This window comes from Coturnix japonica, chromosome 10 (genome assembly GCF_001577835.2).
Source record: "Coturnix japonica isolate 7356 chromosome 10, Coturnix japonica 2.1, whole genome shotgun sequence".
Taxonomy (NCBI): Eukaryota; Metazoa; Chordata; class Aves; order Galliformes; family Phasianidae; genus Coturnix; species Coturnix japonica.
Genome location: NC_029525.1, coordinates 11,983,043 through 12,002,317, shown reverse-complemented (window position 1 = coordinate 12,002,317; position 19,275 = coordinate 11,983,043). Strand labels below are relative to the sequence as shown.

The window sequence follows — 19,275 nt, the reverse complement described above, 5'->3', positions numbered from 1 at the left end:
TCCATCCCCAGCAGCAAGGGTACAAATACCACCAGTGCACTACAAGGAATTTAAATGATTTATGCGAGACTACAGAAGGGAAGCTGCAGCAGAAACTTACCTTGATGTCACACATTAATCCGCTGAGGACTCCACCATCCTGACTGCCAGTTCTCTGCCTTGGGCAGATGATCTCATTTACCAATGGCGCCTCTTCTCTTGGAAACCCCACACCATATATCTGCCAACAATATTTAATTCCTAATGTGCATGCAAACACAGACATACACACATCCCCGCTCCACAACCAGCAAACAATGACTCAGATCTCCAGACATGAACATTATTTCAGGAAACTCCAAGGACGTAGTGCCAAGGTATCCACCTTTCCAACCAAAGACTCCTTTTCCAATGCTCACGGATCTGACAGCAAAACTGAGCTTCAGTGTGTCATGAGCTAATGCACAGACCTGTCCCAAAAGTTCATTAGAGGGATCATCCAAATATTTTTTCAGTGCTTTTTTCGAGATCAAGGAGCAAGGTTTGTGTTGCATCTACAGCTCACCAGTATTGCTTATTCTTGCTATTTAGATTCTTAGATAACTCCTTCTTTATAAGGGACGTTGTCATTCCTTACCCATTCAGGGATTCCCAACATATGCTGAGGAGTCTTCTTTACTTCCTAAAGTTCTCTCTGCTATTTTTGGTGGGAGATATTTCTTTGCAAAACTAAGTCTCAATCTGCCCATGTTCTTTGAGGCTCAGGCCAGCACCACTGGGTCTGGGAAAGGACATTTGGAGCAAGATTAGATACTTCACACTCTGCTGTCACATAAGAGTGCTTAAGGACATACATAGAATAGAACACAACTCTAAGGAGTCCCCTCTGTTATTAACAGGATTAAGCAGAACCTCCTATTCACAGAACAGTATTTTCATCCAAGATACACTGGCAGGAAGTTTGCTGTCTTCTTCTGAAGGTTAACCCCAGCCTCCAACAGCACTTTGCTCTTCTGGTTTTCAGCTCTCCCCCAGTGCTGGATCTGCAGCATTTCTAGCCAGAAGAACCCCATCCAGTCTCTGAGCAAGGAATGACAGTTTCTCACTGATACTGTCTCATACAGGCAGTTATCCTTTATGCATTTAGACCAGATCCATCAAAATAATTCCTTCTAGAGGTCTGAATTCAGTGTATCACACACAATAACTCCCTGGGAGGAGAAAAATTGACTCTTACCTGTCTTTAAGCGAGTCCTTTCTCGGTCGCCTGTAACATCTGTGCACTGTGAGATGTGATGGTTTGGGGGGCTTTGTATCTCTGGAGTTGTTCTAGCAGCGCTGGGTACAAGATTGGAGCTTAAACACTCCTAAATCTGCAACCCCCTCTAGCATCAGTCAATGAGCAAATGTGTCTCAGGAAGCACAAATCAAACCTGTAGCCACTCTCACTACACTAAGGGGAATGAACCAGGCACTACCAAGCTGTGCTGTGCACAGCAGCTCTTATGATCCCCAAGTATTGCTGGGAACTGATGCAGCAAGATGAAAAGCCTGATGCCACTTTAAATCCTGGCTATTGGCACCAGGGCTTGAATCCCTGCAGACCAGATTCTGGACACATGCAGAGCATCAGCTGGGAAGACTGTGAGCACTTTCTCAGTTGTATCACATGCTGCAGTACTCTCAATTGCCTCCTCAAAACAGACTATGTATATCCCAGCCTCCACCTCAATTATCTTAATGAACAGCCTGGACACACCTCTCACTCACTTAAGATAATGACCTGGCCACGATTAGCTCCTTCAGACTTCCTGGCAGTTCACTGAGCCTAATGTGACTCCAGTCTGGCTGTTTCTGCCTTCTCAGGAAGAGGCTGACCTCTGGCAGCAGCTCTCTGCCATCTGTAGATGGTGACCCATGCACAGATCAAAGGCTGCTCCCAGAAACCAGGCTGGAGCCATGAAGGCTCCTTGCTCTGAAAGCAAGCTTATAAGTATTCCAGTTGCCATAGGGAGTGGTAGTTTCTCTTCCAGCAGACAGACATGGTAGGTTTGTACCCATCCCAAGATACGAAATGGAAACACACGGGTAAGGACAACCCCAAATACAGAGGAACACCTCTGCACGTTACCTTCCTGGCTGCCTATCAAACATTCACTTACCCAACCTGAGAGCAAAAGCGGCACCAGTCAGCCTGTCTCACAACACAAATAGCTGAAGCAAAACCTTGGAGGAGAAAAGCCAAATAGTCTGAAATCATAGGCGAATCCTTACAAGAAGCCATCTTATCTGCAGAAATCAGGAACAGGTCACAAATGACTCAGGAGCAGCAGAGCAAATCATTTAACCAGTGCTTGGAACAAATCCCTACGCTTAGTAGAGAACAACCCAAATTTATTCCTGCTGATTAGTCAGCGGTTGGGCTCACAAGTTCAAAATTAATACTACAGTTCACTTGCACTTTGATTCACTGCTGGAGACCATCATCTTCTCTTAGCTAAGAAATCATCTCACATCTATTTACCAGCATGGGGAGTTGGTTTGGGATTTATCCCAGTTCTTAACTTGACAAACTCAAAGACATTACCACACCTCAAAACCCTGTTTCGAAAAACCCCAGTTAACATTTGCTTTTCATTTCTTCACTGATTTCAATAGGAGCAGGCACTTACCAATTCTCTGGAAGCCAATTACCAAATCCCAACAAGGAAGATGGACAAACAACCCCCAAAACTGCTGTGGTCCATCCAAGGAGGTGAAAATCAGAACTGAAGAATGACATCATGAACTGAAGCAACCAAAGTGAGCTCCCAGCAGAAAGCAGAGGCAGCATATTTGCAATCCTGCGCCCAAGATGTGTCTTTCCCATTTGTCAGCACACAGGACTAAGGAGTAAGAGAGCACCAAAGAGGGTAACACACATCACTCACCTTCTTGGTGCTGCTTTTTGAAAAACAAAAGAATCCACATTCGACAAATGAACTTTTTTTTTACCACTGTATTTCCTCTGTTGTTTTCTGGGGGTCAAGTTCAAGCTGGTCATGGGTTGAATTTAAGTTATTCCCCATTGTATGGACATAGGGCAGGATGTCCTATGGCCTGCCATACATCCCTGCAGTGCAAGAAGCTGAGGCTGCTGGAGACATTAGGCTGGCAGCCAATGCTTTGATGCAGAGCCTGGCCACATCAGGCCAGTGGTTGACACCACCAAAGAGCCTGCCCTGTCACAAGGAGAGGTTGGGGGGACATCAGGGAAACAAAGAAAAAATGCACCGTGACAGGAGAGGAAGATACGTTGCTGCACCAGATAAAACACCTTTTCCAGTTGTGTGCATCCTGGTCTTCCATCACATTCTTTCCCCTTCAAAGTGGAGGTGTTTATTTTCCCACAGCTTCTTAACTTTTTCTGCCAAAAGATCAGGGCCTGGAGGCACTGGTAAGTACACAGTTAATAAGGACTCTTCAGCTTATTGCCTAAACTCTACCAGAAGCACTTTCAAATGTTAAACAAAGATAAAGTCACACAGTATTGATTTCTTATGTGCTCTCTTCCCGCTGCTCATCCAGACTTGTGTTTTTTGTCTTTACTACTGTGTCTAGGCCTCCTTATCCTCTGCTAATGCCCAGGCTTAACCCTGAGGATCTGCAGCTTGCTCCAGGTGCAGATCGGAGCAAAATGGTGATGCACTGCTGATATGGCAGAAGCACTTTCTTCCAACTGTCCATAGCTCCTGGGACCTCTGTCCCACTGTCCTCCCCTTCCACAACCCAGCATAGCACAGGCATTTAGCTAGGAAGGCTAAAGACCTGGTGGTGGTAAATTAGACCACCTTCAAAAGGGGCTACAGACTCTTGGGAAGTAAGAGCTGATTCCATAAACATGCATCTAAGTGAACAAAAGAGCAGCAAAGAACATCAAGACTCACCCTGTGCAGCTGGAATGAGCAGCTAAGGAGGCTCACAACACACAGCAGGACTAAAATACCTTGATAAAAACCTTCATTATGACACATATCAAATACTCGTCTGAAGCAAATCCAAGCCCAAAGCCTCCTTTGTGCAGAGCATTATTGTGCCAGAATTGTCCCGTGCCCATCATACTCAGTTCAGGTATCAAGTATGACTCCATATTATTAGAGGAACAGAAAGAAACAACGCACCACTTCTCTGCCTGATCACCCGCAGCTTCCACACTGTGCAAGGGCTGGGAAGGCAGGGCTGTCATTTGCAGGAGGAGCTGATACACACCACTGCCTGCATCCTACCAAACCAGCACCCAAACTCATTCAGTAATAAGCACTGTAAATAGCTCAGGAGCCACCTGAAGACAACATAGAAAGGGAGAGCAGAACAACAGTATCAACTCATGGTCCCACTGCCTCAAAGAACACGAGTACATCAGGTAACAAAGATGACCAAGAAGCAAGCACAAGGTGCCCAACCCCTCCATAATACATGTAGAGCCCTGGAGAATAGTTACACTAGCTCCTTGGGAACTGGTAGCAATAAAAACACCATGGGAACTCATACACAAGGAATCAGTTGCCCTGAAATACAAAGCAAGTCGGACTAGTTTGCTGATCAAGCCTTTGTGCACAGTGTTGCTGGGCTGTGAAACCCGACAGTGGCTGGGAGGATAACACAGAGCTTTCATCACCTATTTGCTTCCCAGAGCTCCAAAAGGAGAGGGAAACAGGAATGATATCCAATGTAGCTCAGTTGGCCAGCCCACGTTACTTGTCAGGAGACAACCATTTGTCCCAGGCATTGCAGACATCCCTGAAAAGATAAAAATCTCAGCCATCACCAATCCTGTGAACAACAACATCCAGTCAGCTCTGGAGACATCCTTATTAGAAGGCAAAGGCAAGCAGAAATTTACTCATAGTGTCATCTTGAGACATTTGCTTGAAATTCATGCCAGGAAGTTGCAGTAACAGAAGATGCTGGAACACGTTTTTAACTTTCTCATCAAAATTCTCACCAGCTTTTCTATAGGTGTTCCAGCACCATCCACCAATGTCAGCTCAAACACACCCTCAGCCTCATGCCCACAGTCACTTGCAGGCTAGCGCAGAAGCTTTAAATCATATAAGCAACTTATCCTATTGACAATACTAAGGCACAGCCACTAAGACATATCCTTGAGCCAAGCCATGCAAGCTGCAGAGCAGCTCTTCTCTACTGGAGCATCCACCCATCTCTATGTGAACTTCCAAGGAGGAACCACTCATCTGTTCCCCCCTGCCTCTACATCACAAGCATCCTTCCTAGTGCAAAACAAGAGGGACACCAACATAACCAAGCAACAACAGCACATCCTGAAACACACATTACAGCTGGATTGACCTTTTAGTGCCAAGATCCCCAAGAGATAAGGTTCCTAATAAAACCTTTCCCACCGAGTGCAGAAATTTGCGTTGGCAAATCCTAACACCATCTCCCAACAGCATCACCTTTAAACTGAGGATATGACCATTTTGAGCTACGAAAACCAACGTGTTGTCAATGTGAGATCAGCAGCGGAGAGACAGGAGCAAGAGCTACGCCTGAGCAATGTCCACATCAGAGCCACAAATCCCACCCCCACATCCCCACCCTGAAGATGCAAACAAACCAGATTCCCCACACATGGGACATCTCATGAAGAAGTGGACTATGGGACGTGTCGTTCTGAATATTTATTTATTTTGTCTTCAAAGAAGAGGCCTGATGCAGCTGTTTCGTTAGAAAATAAAGTGTTTATTAAGAAACTAGACATTGAACACCCCTATAGTCTCTGTGAAAAGGGACCGTCCCATTTCCCATTAGCACAGGATGATAGTTATGGCAAGATAAGAATGCTCAAAGATGGAGGAGTCGCATTGACGGAAAATGAGGTAATGATTTACAATAATTAAAAATAAAATAAAATGTAAAATAAAAAATATAATAATAATAAAGAAAAAGAAAAAAAATAAAATAAAATAAACCAACATCCTTAGACTTGCTACTTAAAGCCACCAATCACAAACAGCCATGACTGGCTTCCGTTTTCAGCAGTGAGGAACCAGAGACTGTAACTGGTGTTAAACAAATTGAGACATTGATCACAGTGGGGAGAACTGCTTTAAATTATGCTGTACGGTCCGGAGGATTTCTTCTAAGCAGAGATGGACCTGAGCTGCAAAATTCAACCCTTCCTCTGCTAGGGTGTTCAGATATAGGCTTCTGGTTCAGGCCCACAGATGTGTCTCTACGGCTGATACACGCAGTTGAGAGCAGAGTCCCCTGAACAGCGCTAGGGAGAGGAGACAGCTCAGATGGACGAGGCATCCCCAGTCAGATGGACGGCTCCCAGCAGATGGGGAGTTCAGTTTGGACAAAGCACCCAGAGATCCACGCGCTTTGGGAAGCTCCTCCTCGCTCCGTGCGCAGAATCGCGATGTAAATAAATGGCCACAGGTCCTCTCTCCGTGCACCTCTTATGTTCCTGGCTTTGGTGCAGGTTGGAAACATCCCTGGAGTTTGGTCATGGTTTGTGAAGTGGTCCAACCTGAACCGGGGCTCCTCGTCGTAAAGCAGATGCCCCCATAAGGCATGTCTGTTAACTTAAAGCAATCTGCCACCATTTCTCCTGTACTCTTCTATTGCACATTACCTTTTCATATCAGCAAACCAGGAAAAGAAGCAAGAGAATGGAAAGTTCCCAAAGACATCCCTATGGGAGAGCTGATAAGGAAACCAACCTCCCGGCTGTCCCCAGGGTGGTTCAATGCAGGTCAACTGCAAGGACAGGATGAGGCAGAACATCCCATTCTGAGGCTTCTCCCCAGTTCTGGTGGACAAGGACTGTTATTCTTTCCATTGGCAGCGACCCTACCGGGCTGGTGATATGGAGACATCTCTGGTCATAAGGTCATCTTGGGCCATCAAGAAGGCAAGCAAAGCAGAGTGGCTGGTGAGCAAGCTCCTGGTTCAATACTTCTCTCAGAAAAAGATCTGGCCAAGCCTGAAGCTTTCAGGAGGTTTGTTGTTGCTGTGGTGATTTTTTTCCTTTAGAGAAAATCTGCTTTGCTTATGGATTTTCATGGATACATGTGAGCAAATCTGTATTTCCCCATACATGTGACATCCAGAGAGTTGAAGGAAAGCCCTGCAAGTTGCCACAAGGGCAGCTGGCTTCTCTTGAGAACAGGATCAAAGGGTTTTATTTTTCCATCTGAGAGGCTTTGGATGAAGTAAGACAAAAGTGGGAAGGGAGAGGGGGAGAGAATACGAATATTGGCCAGAGAACAGGATTGATATTCCTGTTTATGCCACAGAAGAAGCAACAGAATACTCATTATTTTTCCTCCCCTTGAGTCAGTCTGTCTCAAGCTGATCGTTCTGGGAATGTGACTGGGTTACAATCAATCTCTACACGGGTAGAAATACAGGATAGAGCTAAATGGGGCTGGAAAAGGTCCAGCAAATGCGTGCGTCTGATATGCTTTTCCACTTTGCTTACTGCCCTAGTCCTGGCAAGGACGTGGACCCTCCTGCGCTATGGATTCTCCATCCATGCGGGGAGTCCAGGCACCTCCTCAGATAAAGCTCATCATTCAAGCAGCAGGGAGAGACCAGAGCACAACAACGATATAGTCAGATCCAACGCGCTGCTCTAACACACACAGACAGACAGACAGACAAAAAAAGCCTCCTAGAATATGTGCACTTCAAAGATAACCACATTCTCTTCCTGTCAGAGAAGTAACGATTTTCTTTCCATTATCATTCCTTCCGACATTAATTTCTGTGCAAGGACTGGGAGCGGGGCTGCCTTTGCTCTTACCAAAAGTCTTCGTTCTGCTTTAAGTTCTTCCAGGCTCCCACCTCATCGCTCTGGGAGAGCTCCCATCGCGGTGCCACAGTAAGAGGTGACGGCGGCATTCACTGGGTGGTGCGAAGACACAAGCTTACAAGGAAAACTCCAAGCAGGGAGGACATGACTAAAGATGTCAGTTTGGTTGGCTTGGTTGGTTTTGTTTTGTGTTTTATTTTAAAGCAAAAAGTACAATTATTTACTGTGTTATTAGGATGACTCCTCTCAATTGAGTTTAATTTTCTTTATTTGCTCTCATTGCTGCTGTTGTGCCTTGCAGGAATATTTAACGAACACAGCGACCATTGGAGGGAAAGAACAACCCTGTTATCTGGTGACAGAAAACCACAGTTTCAGTTGGCTTTAACGTGTGTACAGGCAGGGCTGCAGAGTCCTATTAGGAGGAGACCTCAATCCATACAGACCACGCTTACTGCTTCCCACCATTTTGAGGGCACAGCCTATAAACTTGACATCAGAACAGGGACTTTTAAGGAGTTTTTAAAAGCCATGACGTCCTTTGCTGAAATAAACACTGACATCCTCAACATAAATGCCTTGGTTAAGAGGTTTGGAATGTCCAGGGAGGCTTATTGGATTCAACATAATTTCTCTGAAACCTAAAGGGGGAAAAAAAACAGAAAAAAGAAAAAAGCAAAATAAAGTAAACGAAAAAATAAAAAAGAGCAAAACTAGAAAAAAAGAGAGAGATATCGACACACATGTAATTATTAAAAAAGAATCAAATGAATAACCAGCAAACGGCTGCAGTTAAATTAAAGCCAAAACACCCTCTCTGGGCAGGGCTACCTCACTCTCTCTTTTCATCGAGACCAGGCATTCATTCCTCCTGGTGCATGCAGGCACAAGTGCTCTGAGGATAAGGAACATGCAAGCAGTCTGGATGGAGAACTGGGAACAACTCTCTTCCAGAGGTTTCCACTAATCAAGAGTGGAAAAATCCTGTTTCCTACCTAGTCCATCTTTCTGCTGGGCAGGGATTCAGGAAAATGGAGGAGCCTTCCTAGATCTACTCTTCTTTAGTAATTTATTTAGTGCTGCTTAACATTCCTGAGACAAAATTGTCTGAGGAGACCTGACTCTCAAAACCCATTGAATTTCTTAGGCTCTCCTTCATGGCGTGAACTTCTGCTTACTACATTTTTAGGTGGTTTTCTTTTGTATAAAATCCTGGAAGTTTCCTGGAGAAAACTCTCACATTTGTCTTCAGGTGCCAGCTCTACAGTTCTGACATTACTTTCTCAGACACCTGTTGGTGGTTGTATTTCTACAGCTGAGAACATCCCAGGAGACTGGGATGACTCTTGGCAGGAATTGATGTCACGTCACTGAAGGTCACCCTCAATGCAGAGCCATTGTGTTGCCAGGACCAAGACATGCATTGGCAGGAGCCTTGGGACTGCTGTAATCTGTCCGGACTTCTTATGGTCCCAAGGGGCTTTTCCAAGAAAATTAACAGCATGCTTTGGTTACATAATTGCTTTGGAGTCTCTAAAATGATCCTGTTCCATCATATGGTCACAGGACATTCAGCAAGTCTGGTCAGTTAAATGACTGGCATCACTAGAGCAGCATGAAGCAGCCTGTATGTGTTGTGAATGGATCTCAATAGTGCCTTCTGCTAGGCCAGCAACAGAAAGCCAAACTAAATCAACCAGCCTTCTTTTTTTTTCCCCCTATTTCTTCTATTACTTCTTTTTCTATACAGTCTTATTCCATCTGCTCATCAGACACATCCATCTTGTGATGAACCTGAGGACGCAGACAGGCAAGAGCTGTTTGTTTCATTTGGTACTGTTTAAACTTGTTTGGGGGAAACTATCTGTTATTCTCAGTGACCCTGAGGGACTTATCCCCAGGGGAGAATAAGAAAGGCTCAACTTCAGTTCATGTGTCATAAACAAAATTCATAGGCACATTCCAAGCACTGAAATATCACTAGTGGTGAGAAAGAGCCTGGCTCAAGTCTCAGAGCCAAAGCAGAGTTTAAAGTGCTGATGCTTGGAAAAGTGTATGTAAACTAGTCCATTTCTTATCAGACTCACTGGGAGACAAATAAACATGACATCCCTGAAATTCACTATTTATCCTGTTTTGTTTTCTTCATAATATAAATTTACTTTATGGTCACCAAAGGATAGCTGGGAAAGTCTATACTCAACAATACTGAGTATCTCAAAGGAGCACTCCTGTCTGCTTTATTTTCTTTGCATTTCTCAGCTCTGCTAAATTAAGGCAATTCCACTTCTGCTGGACTATGTGCAAAAGACCTAAAAACCCACTGGGGACAGACAGCCTCGGCAAAGGGACATGTGAAAGATCAGCAAGACTCGAGGCTGGGAATGCCGAGGGCTTTTCTCTTTGTCAGCACTGTGCTCTGAATCCCAGCTGCAGGGACCTCCGTTGACAGCAAGGTCTTTTAGAGTGGGACTGGTGTGGGGTTTATCCCGTAAGTGACATGCAGTTGCTAGCGAGGGACAATAAGGGATGTGTCAGGAGGATAGCCTACATTTCTGAAGCTAAAGGGATGTATACGTACATACTGCTGACTCGGGAAAACAATGCAGCATCAGTCATCTGGGTATTTTCTCTTTCTGATCTATTCAAATTCCCAAAGTATCTGAACAAAAACATGCTTCTTGTCTGACTGATTTTTTTTCTCACTGCTTTCTCCCATGCTGTACTGCTACCTTCAAACCCATTCTCTTGTATGGAGCAGAAACCAACATGGCTCTTGCTACACTGATGTATTCACTGACAGATGTGAGATGAATGATGTTCACTAAGATGTCCAGGGTGAGAATGGGTGAAACTCAACAGGTTCAGAGTTCGGATTCTGCAATGACAAGTGTCATCTTTCTACCATCAAAGCTATTAGTACATGAAAACAGTAGCTTGAAAACGTCTTCAATAATATTTTTCTTTTCTTTTAATCTCCCCAAAGTGGGGAGTGGGGGAAGGTTGGAAAAATCTTAGAAACTATTTCTATTTCTCATGTGAGTTTCACATTTGTCAGTGCCAGTTCAAAACTGGGAGAAAAAAAACAGTATCTTTAATGTTGGGTTTAGATTTGGAGGGAAGCGAAATAAGGAGGAGATAAAAATAAACAAACAAACAAAAAAACCAACACAGTAGATTCAAAGCAAAAGTATCTCCAAAGATCCATAAAACTGGGGAGGGTCTGACAGATTACACTTTGCTTCTCCCTGTTTTAGTGAGACCACACATATCAAAACTTGATACTCTCTGTCCTTCCTAATAGCTGTGATATGGTAGTGGAATAAATGTATGGAGAGTGCTGGAGAATGGGGAAGGAGGAATGAGCTCAGTTTTGATGTGCAGCTCTAACAGCTTGAGATGGAAGGGGCAGATGAGGCATTTCTCTAAGCAAGCTGGGAGATGTGGCAATGAAAGGACAAGAAGATTGAAGGCAACCGAACCATGCAATCTGTTTTTGTCTTCAACCCTGGCCATCCACTTAGTCCTCCAGAGCTGTCTTGAGTTTCCCAACCTTTGACAATGGCTCTTAGCCTCTCTGCCCCATTCACACACCCAAAGCAGCCTGTGGACAGTGCCTCGCTATGAACACTCTGCCCTCACTGCAAGCAAAACTAAGGAAACAAGACAGATAATTTCACCTTGCCATCACTGCTTACTTTCCAGTAAGCAGTAAGCCACCATTCAAATATACCATGATTCCGTGATTTTTGAGATGCAAGACTGCTCCAGACGCATGTGAAGAGCACCAAGGATCACGACATGGGAACGCAAGAGAACAACGCAGAAATAATGCACAATTCACAGCAGTGCCATCCACCAATGCAGACGGAGCAGTGCAGCCCTGTTTCGAACCCCATGGATGTAAACTGTTACTAAAACAGCAGCAAAAATAGCCGTGGGAACAGATGAGAAAAGCAACGGGATGTCATACAATGCCTGGCAAAAATGGGTTAAGTAAAAAATAGCAAAGCAGGGGCAATAAGTTGGCCAAACATAACACTGCTGTCCAGACAGAGCTTTGATCTCTCTTCTATGTAACAGCAGATATTATGATTTAAAGAAACAGGAGAGTCCAACACCGCTGCACATTTTATCTTTCTCTATGCACAGATACGACGCATGAAATGTGTCAAAAGAGGCATGAAAAAACCATCAAGTCTGGCCCACATCCCTAGTGCAGGAAACAACTACCCATCTAGCCAAAGCCAGGACTGATACATCTGTACCTAAGGGGAAGGCAACACAGCGATCCAGGTTTCCTGCCATGGATGGGTTCATCTGCAGGGCTGGGATACAAAATCCTCTTTCTTTCTCCTGTCCAATAAAAAACAGGCCAAAAAGCAACTCGGCCTGAGGCTTGCCACAACAAACAGGTCGCAGGGACTCACTGTGAGACTCTCACCAGTACCCTCAGTTGAAGATAAGCACATCATCTCCTCTGCAGTCCAAAGGTGAAGTCAAAGGGCCTGGCCCTCCTCACATTTACACCAGCCCAGCACTGCTGACTGCAGAGAAATGCAAGAAAATGTAGCCCAAAGATGAGCTTCACAGCAACACACAGATCTCAAGCAGGTCTTTAAAGTAGACAACAACTCTCCTAGGATTCACAGGGAAGTGAGAGCTATAGAAATGCTTACAGTTGTTCATTTTCATGGAAACAGGATCCTCGTTCCCATCCACCACAGCTCACCTCGTATCACTTATTTCCTGTGGTTCAACTTCAAATGTAGAAGTCTCCCACTTTGGTCAATGAGACCTCATAGCATTGGAGACCTCTTGGAATGTGCTCTACCTACAGTTTGTGGCTCTTCATCTTCTTCCCAAGCCAAAATCATGAGGAGTGAGGCATTGCATTTGTTTTTGAGGTCAGGAAAGGGAAGAGATGGGCGAAGAATAAGAGAAAGAGCAGAAGCAATTGGATCCAGAAGATCCCACTCCCACACAAGTTTCTCTCATGCTTAACTAAAGCAGAGGAAGGGGTAGAAGAACATTGTGAGATATTCAATGGCTGAATGATGTTTCTTGGGAAAAGTATACATATATTTTCATACGATGAACTCTGTAAGACTATGAAGGACTCATTAAGCCCTTGGTTGGAGGAATTCTGATGTCTGTAGCATTTCTGTTGCTGCCGTTAATGTGAGCCATTTCCATATTAGCTGGGATCACAAGTTTGTTTTCTCTGGAACTCCTTCATGGATGGAGTAGTTCCAAGATACTAAATGTTGTAGCCTGATAGCTTAGGAGGCAGAGCTCCAAGATTCCCCACCAAATCCCCATAGGAAAAGCCCCAAAGTGGGAAAGTGCCTATCAGGATATATATATATATATATGTATATATATAATATATATATATTTGAAGGAAAAATTTAAAAAAAAAAAAAATCTGCTTAAGACCAATGGCAAAATTAAAAAAAGGCTATTTTTATGTCTGCTATACCATCTGAGATGCCATGTGATTGGAATTGAAACTTCCAGAGGTACAGCCAATGCTTTTTTTTCCAGGCTGCACAGAGGTGCAGCTATTTAAAGCCACTTGGAGGCCCACTGCATGATGGAAAGCAGCCAGATCAGTTGGGCCTCCTCAGTTTTGTTTTCATTAGATTGAAGCCAGAGTATGTGGAATTACTTGTAAGAGGACCAGGGAAGGGGGAAGGACTGGGCACCCAGCAATTTTGCCCATAGTGTACAGAGCTTCGCCTCACCTCATTTAAATTGTAAATGGTCATAGAAGGTTTCTCAGCAAAGAGGATGCCTTGTTCTGTTCCTCATGGCATCCACAGCCATGCAAATATGAGTGGCAAAAAGCTGAGGTTTACAGGTCAGCTATGAGAACAAGCTGCAGACAAGTCCCCAGATGCCTGAGAGTTTGGGGGCAGCCGATATCCTGGGTGTTGTCAGGTCACCCTCCTGCCTCTATCAATCTGTTTGCCTGCACTGAGACATCCACAAGCCTTCTCCTCTACAGTTCTCACCATTTCAAGGAGCAGCAATTCTCCTTAGCTCTGCCAGTCCCTATTTCTCACAACTATGCACTCTCTGTGTCTCTGCACTCCACAAAGCCCACGGGATACGGCATCAAAGATCGCAACAATACCTCATTTTCATCACTTTGGTTTTCAAATACATTCTTTTGCCAATTTCTTTTTATTTTCTTCATCTTCTTTTTTTAAAGCCAGCCCTCAGACTGCTGCCAATTTAAGAACTATGCACAGCTTTACAAGAGCTCCTCATTTCCACTTTGCCTGACAGGTATCTGCATTCTTCTGACACCGCCTCTGCTCCTCAGCCACTTTAGATAGCAATAGTTACCTTAAGCACTTTACATGGAGATACTGAAACTACCGACTAATCTGCTCAGAAATGAATATCCACTCAGAAAGAATCTAGCTGGGCTCGTGTTCCATAATAGCTGATTAATTCCAATTACAGTACAGCTGTTCCACCAGTACCGCTGATCGCCACATCAAAGAGCCAACAAGCAAAGGAAGCCCTAAGTTAGAACTGCAACAGCCTTGTTACAAACTTCTGTCATTGAGCTCTTCATAAGCATTAATTTGTTATGCCTCACTTATTCCCTTGGGAGGCAGGAGCTGTTATATCTGTAATGCAGGTGGCAAAATTGTGGTGTGGAATGGGAACAAGGTTTGTCTGAGGTCCCCAAAGGATTGAAGCTATGGGGTGAGCACTGGAGCAGGGAACAGCCCAGCTCCAGGTCCTATCCTCTCCAAGAGAACTGAGATCTAGAAGGGGACAGGAGAGCTCAGGGGAGCCAGATGTGAGCACAGATATCCAAGGAGCTTCATCACAGTGGATAAGGAAGAGCTGATCTGCAGCTGGGACCTTCCCTGCCCTGGCAATTCCAAAGATGCTCTCCTGCCCCTCATAGCACAAAAGGAGGCAGAGAAGCTGATCAAGGCCCAGAATAAATTCTTGCTCTCTCAGGTCTCTTTACTCTTCCATCTGCTCCAGCAAAACTTCTCTTCACCTGGAAAGGCCAGAGCTGCCTTCCAGAAGCCCAGGAGTGATAAAAGCTAAAGAGCCAGAAATTTCAGGAGAAGCTTACGTTGGGAAACATGAATTTAATAGTTTGCAAATTGAAGATGGAAACTGGGGAGAACCATGGATCTCAGCAGGCAAGGAAGCACAGAGCGCTACAGAGGAGATGTAAATGGGAAGAGCAAGAGATGAGGGCAAAAAAAAAATCATCAAAAGCAGCACAAAGCTTTGAGGAATGAGGACTTGCTGGTTTTTTAGGCTGTTTGGATGCAGCTCTGTCTGACATTGTTGTCCTTCATCCATGTTTCTCCAGCACTTGTGTTCTGATGACTGTTTTGGAAATGAGGTCCACCACCACAGCTCTTCTTCTCTTCATAGCTGCCTCATTAGGTGGCTCTCAAATTAAGCTGCACCAAAATATTGTAGATCAGCATAATTTCGCTTTCTAGAAGAGAGCTCCTGATTCTACACTTTCTTTCAAGACTACATTTGGTATCTGTTAGCATGTGGCAAGCTCCTAAACACATGCCAGGATATACCGAGGGCTCTGATTTCACCAGATTAAGAGAGAACAGTAAACAGAGAACTTCAGGTTTACACAAATGAAGGGCAAATCCCCAAACACACACCTGCTGTAAAGTAGATTTCCTTCAGAGGAAGGAAGACCTTTCCTACCAGGTTTTCCCAGCAATCTAGTTCTGAAGTCTTGCTCTGGCCATCAGTCCAAGCTTAATCAACTACATGCCTGCCACACTCATCTTCAACTTGGTTTCATTCTGGGGCTACAGATACATCACTCTCCTAAAGTAATACAAACAAACAAGGCATTGAAAGCACTTCAGCCCAACCTCACTTCACACCATATAATTCTGCATGAGCCCTTGTGCCCATCTGTCCCACCTGCGTCACTGGCACATGTTAGTGCAGATGAAGGACAGAGAAGAGTTTGAGCTCTCAGAACAAGGATGCATTTTAATATGGAAACTCCCAGGGATCCAACAGTCCAAAGTCTTGTTCTCCTTCCACCGAAGAATTTCACACTTGAGGCAAAAGGAATCAACTTTAACCCCAAATAAATAAATAAACAAATCATACTTTATCATATCATTGAATGGCTGAGGTTGGAAGGAACCTCAAAGTTCCTTCCTGCAGTGGACTGGTTGCCCCCCACCAGCTCAGGCTGCCCAGAGCCCCATCCATGGCCTTGTGTACCTCCAGGGATGGGGTACCCACAGCTCTCTGGGCAGCAGTGCCAGGGCTTCACCAACCTCTGAGTAAAAAACTGCTACACATGGGATGTAGGCACGTGGCAGGAGAAGAGGAACAGGGCACAAAACGTGTGAGCACACACGTGTAGGGCTGAGAGCACACACACTGCTGAGCGATTACTCTCGTTTTACATTATGGGTTTAATGGCTTTTAACAGGAGACTTTGTAAGCGATCAGGAATTGGAACAAAAGGAGCTGGGGGAATAATTATTCTAACCAGGGGAGCTAAAGAACATGGCAAAATCGCGTACTGAGCAATCATGCTAATTAAAGGCACCCAGAAGAATCAGGATAGAAACGCCAAATGGTTTTCACTCTGCTTCCCTAATCTGCTAACTGCCTCCTCACTCTGACTCCCACCAGCTGTGGGAAGGACAGCTCTGGGTGAGCTGGTTTGCAGCAATTAAGGAGCAGAGCAAACTAAATAAGGTACCACCAGTCTAGGGGAGGAGATGTCTCCATACCCTCTGGCCAAGCATCAAGGTTTCAAACACATTTTGCAGGAGCACAACAGCTGCTTGCAACAACCAGCACAAGGCTAAACACAGGGCACAGTGGCAGCTCTAGTCCTTTTGTGTCCTGCCTACCTGCAATGGCTGCAGCTTTCCAATGGATAAGGACATCTTCTAAGTGGTGGATATCATCTTTATCTGTGGGTGCTTAAATTGTCCACCTTTGTGCTGAGGTTCACACCAGTGCCACGAAACAGGAAAATTTGCACCCAGAAGAAGTGGAGACTACCAAAATATCCACATCACAGGGAAAATAAATGAACATACAATTGCTCCAGTAGACCGGAGGCTTTACAGAAACAAATATAAACTCTCACGCCTTTGATATGATGAAAAACTAAGCCTGGTCCCTCAAGGAGCTGCTGGGAATGACATGGAGGTCTTCCTCAGACATTGATAGAGGCCAGGAGGGCATCACATTTAAAGAAAGACGTGTGCAGAGAACATGACACGGTGCTAAAATCACACGCTGAGTCCGAGAAAAGTATCAAGCTTTTCCAGATTCCTTGAAAAATTTCACCTCCAGTAACTGTTCCTGTGAGATGTGAATGCTTCTATTTCCAGTAGTTCAGATCTGGGCTTTGTTGCAGCAGTTCCCAGTGTTGGCACAGCGTAAATTAAGGGTAGGAGAGGTGGGGTAGTAGAATATCCAATGTTAACCTTTGCTATCAAGTAACAGTTTTCAGTTTCAAAAGCAATGGTTTGTTTGTTAATCAACAGGTCCATTAACACAGAGCAAATGCCTCTCTAATGGACACCCACAGGACCACAGGCTGAACTATTTGTGTGCAGCATCTTTTGATTGATTCACCCTAAAGATCATCAAGTAAATGAGAGAGGATGTAATATTTCTGCAGGAAGCATTCCACAGCAGATACATTGATTGCAATTCTCATCCAGCTGCTCTGTGCCAGTCTCTTCTTAAAGAGACTTTGTGCTGGATTCGCTGATTAAATATGCCAAAATGGAGATCAAATCAGGGACACTGACTCGCCTGTGCCAGACATTGGTCTATGGAAACCTGGTATCCTGCCAACAAGGATCCCACAAGTGGCCAACGCTCAACTCACTCCCCTCTTCCTGCTCCTTAGGTTCATGATTATGCCCTTTTGGTCCTATTCTGGCCACACACATCACTGTTATGCTTCAACCACTCCGCTACTTGACCTCTTCCCACCGCCACTAAGTCCTTGGCCCAAGCCAAGGGAGCCTGGTTGGTGGCCGCAGCGGGAGCACAGGACTATTGACTCATGTACTTAACTCCTACCTGCATCTTAAGCTGAAAATCATAGTTCATTTTGCCTGCCAATGCCTCTCCAACTCCTGCTCTTACACCACAATGAATCTATTTAATTTAATGCTCAACTAGACAGGAGGAGGCAGGGCTGTGTAAAAAGAATAACCCTGAGAACCAAGGAAGAAAGCCAGGACCGATGGGAAAAATAGCAATGAAATGACCAGTTGAGTAATTTGCCACACCAGCAATCCCAGCTGCCGCAGATGGCCCACAAGCCCACAGCTAAGTACACAACTGCACTCTTCATTTTGCAAAAGCAGGTTCTTTTTTTCTTTCTTACAGACCCAACACTGGGCTGAACACATCCTTTACGAGCTGCTGCAAAACCAGTTTCTTCTGAAAGAGCTCTGCTAAAACACCACAGCACATCCAGTCTATGAGCAAGCCCTGCCACTGCTCACCAAACCTCAGCCTCCATGGAGCTGTCACAGCCACCCCGAGGAGCCCAGTGGGGCTGGGTGACCACCCCTTTCTGAAAGTGCACACTTCTTTCCCATGCAAACGAGCCTCACAAATTGAGACCAGACCCTCCTTTTCCCTTCTCAGCTATTCATAAATAAGATTAAGGGGTTTTGAGGCAGGCGCGGTGCATGCAGGTGAAACAAGGAGATACAAAGGACCAAACATCTAATTGGAGACAAAATGAGAAAGCTAAACACTCACCCAGGTCCCACGGGGAGACACAGCTAACCCTCCCCTCCGGAGATAAGCTCCATCAAGAGGGCTCCAGCTTGCTGCAATGACTCCTTGAGGCAAATCAGAGGTGCCAGCAGCTACAAATGAGGGCCTTTCTCTGCTGTAGTTTCCATCCTTCCTCCCCTTCAGTACTGGCAGGAAGAAAAAAAAGGAGCCTGCAGGTCCCATTCAGGCTGAACTACATGTGCCATCGCCGTCTTACAGCCAGGCAACAAGGTAAGAGCTGCAGGTACAAGCTTGGTCAGGGATGCTCAGCTCCTGCCCCCACTTCCTTTCTTTTCAAAGAAAACAAAATTGAGTTTGTATCGACTACTGAGAAAATGAGACAACATTATACAGGACACGACCCTCCACAATCAAATTAGGTCATTGAAACACCATAACCAGTGCAGAATATTTAGCCCTTTTGATTGTGTATAGGTTCAAGGAAAATGTTTTTATACAGCAAGTATTAAAAGACAAAAGGAAAATGAGTTATAGCAGAACACAGAGCAAAAGCAGAAAGCAAGATAAGTTTGGAGAGGCAGAAACAGTTTCCAAGAGTAAAGCCTCTATTCATACAGCAGCTTTCCAGCTGTGGCCCCACTGTGTCAGCAAAATAGCCGGCAGCAGCGGACTCAAGGTGCTGATTTCAGGAGTGCTAAGATCTGTTTTGATAG

The 19,275-nt window shown here is 44.9% G+C and overlaps 1 protein-coding gene across 5 annotated transcripts in view; it reads right to left on the bottom strand.

Moving 5' to 3' along the window:
• NTRK3 (neurotrophic receptor tyrosine kinase 3) overlaps positions 1–19,275 on the bottom strand; it is a 186,154-nt gene that overhangs the window by 64,134 nt on the left and 102,745 nt on the right. The window contains exon 13 of one of the 5 annotated variants that reach the window (XM_015873068.1): positions 5,701–8,442. The exons of 3 other annotated variants lie outside the window; for them this stretch is intronic. In XM_015873068.1, the coding sequence (XP_015728554.1) occupies positions 8,324–8,442 (119 nt within the window). In that variant the 3' untranslated portion in view covers positions 5,701–8,323. Of the gene's footprint in view, positions 1–5,700; positions 8,443–15,229; positions 15,250–19,275 lie in introns of those variants that run through there. One more of the 5 variants, XM_032446974.1, reaches the window with a different exon arrangement.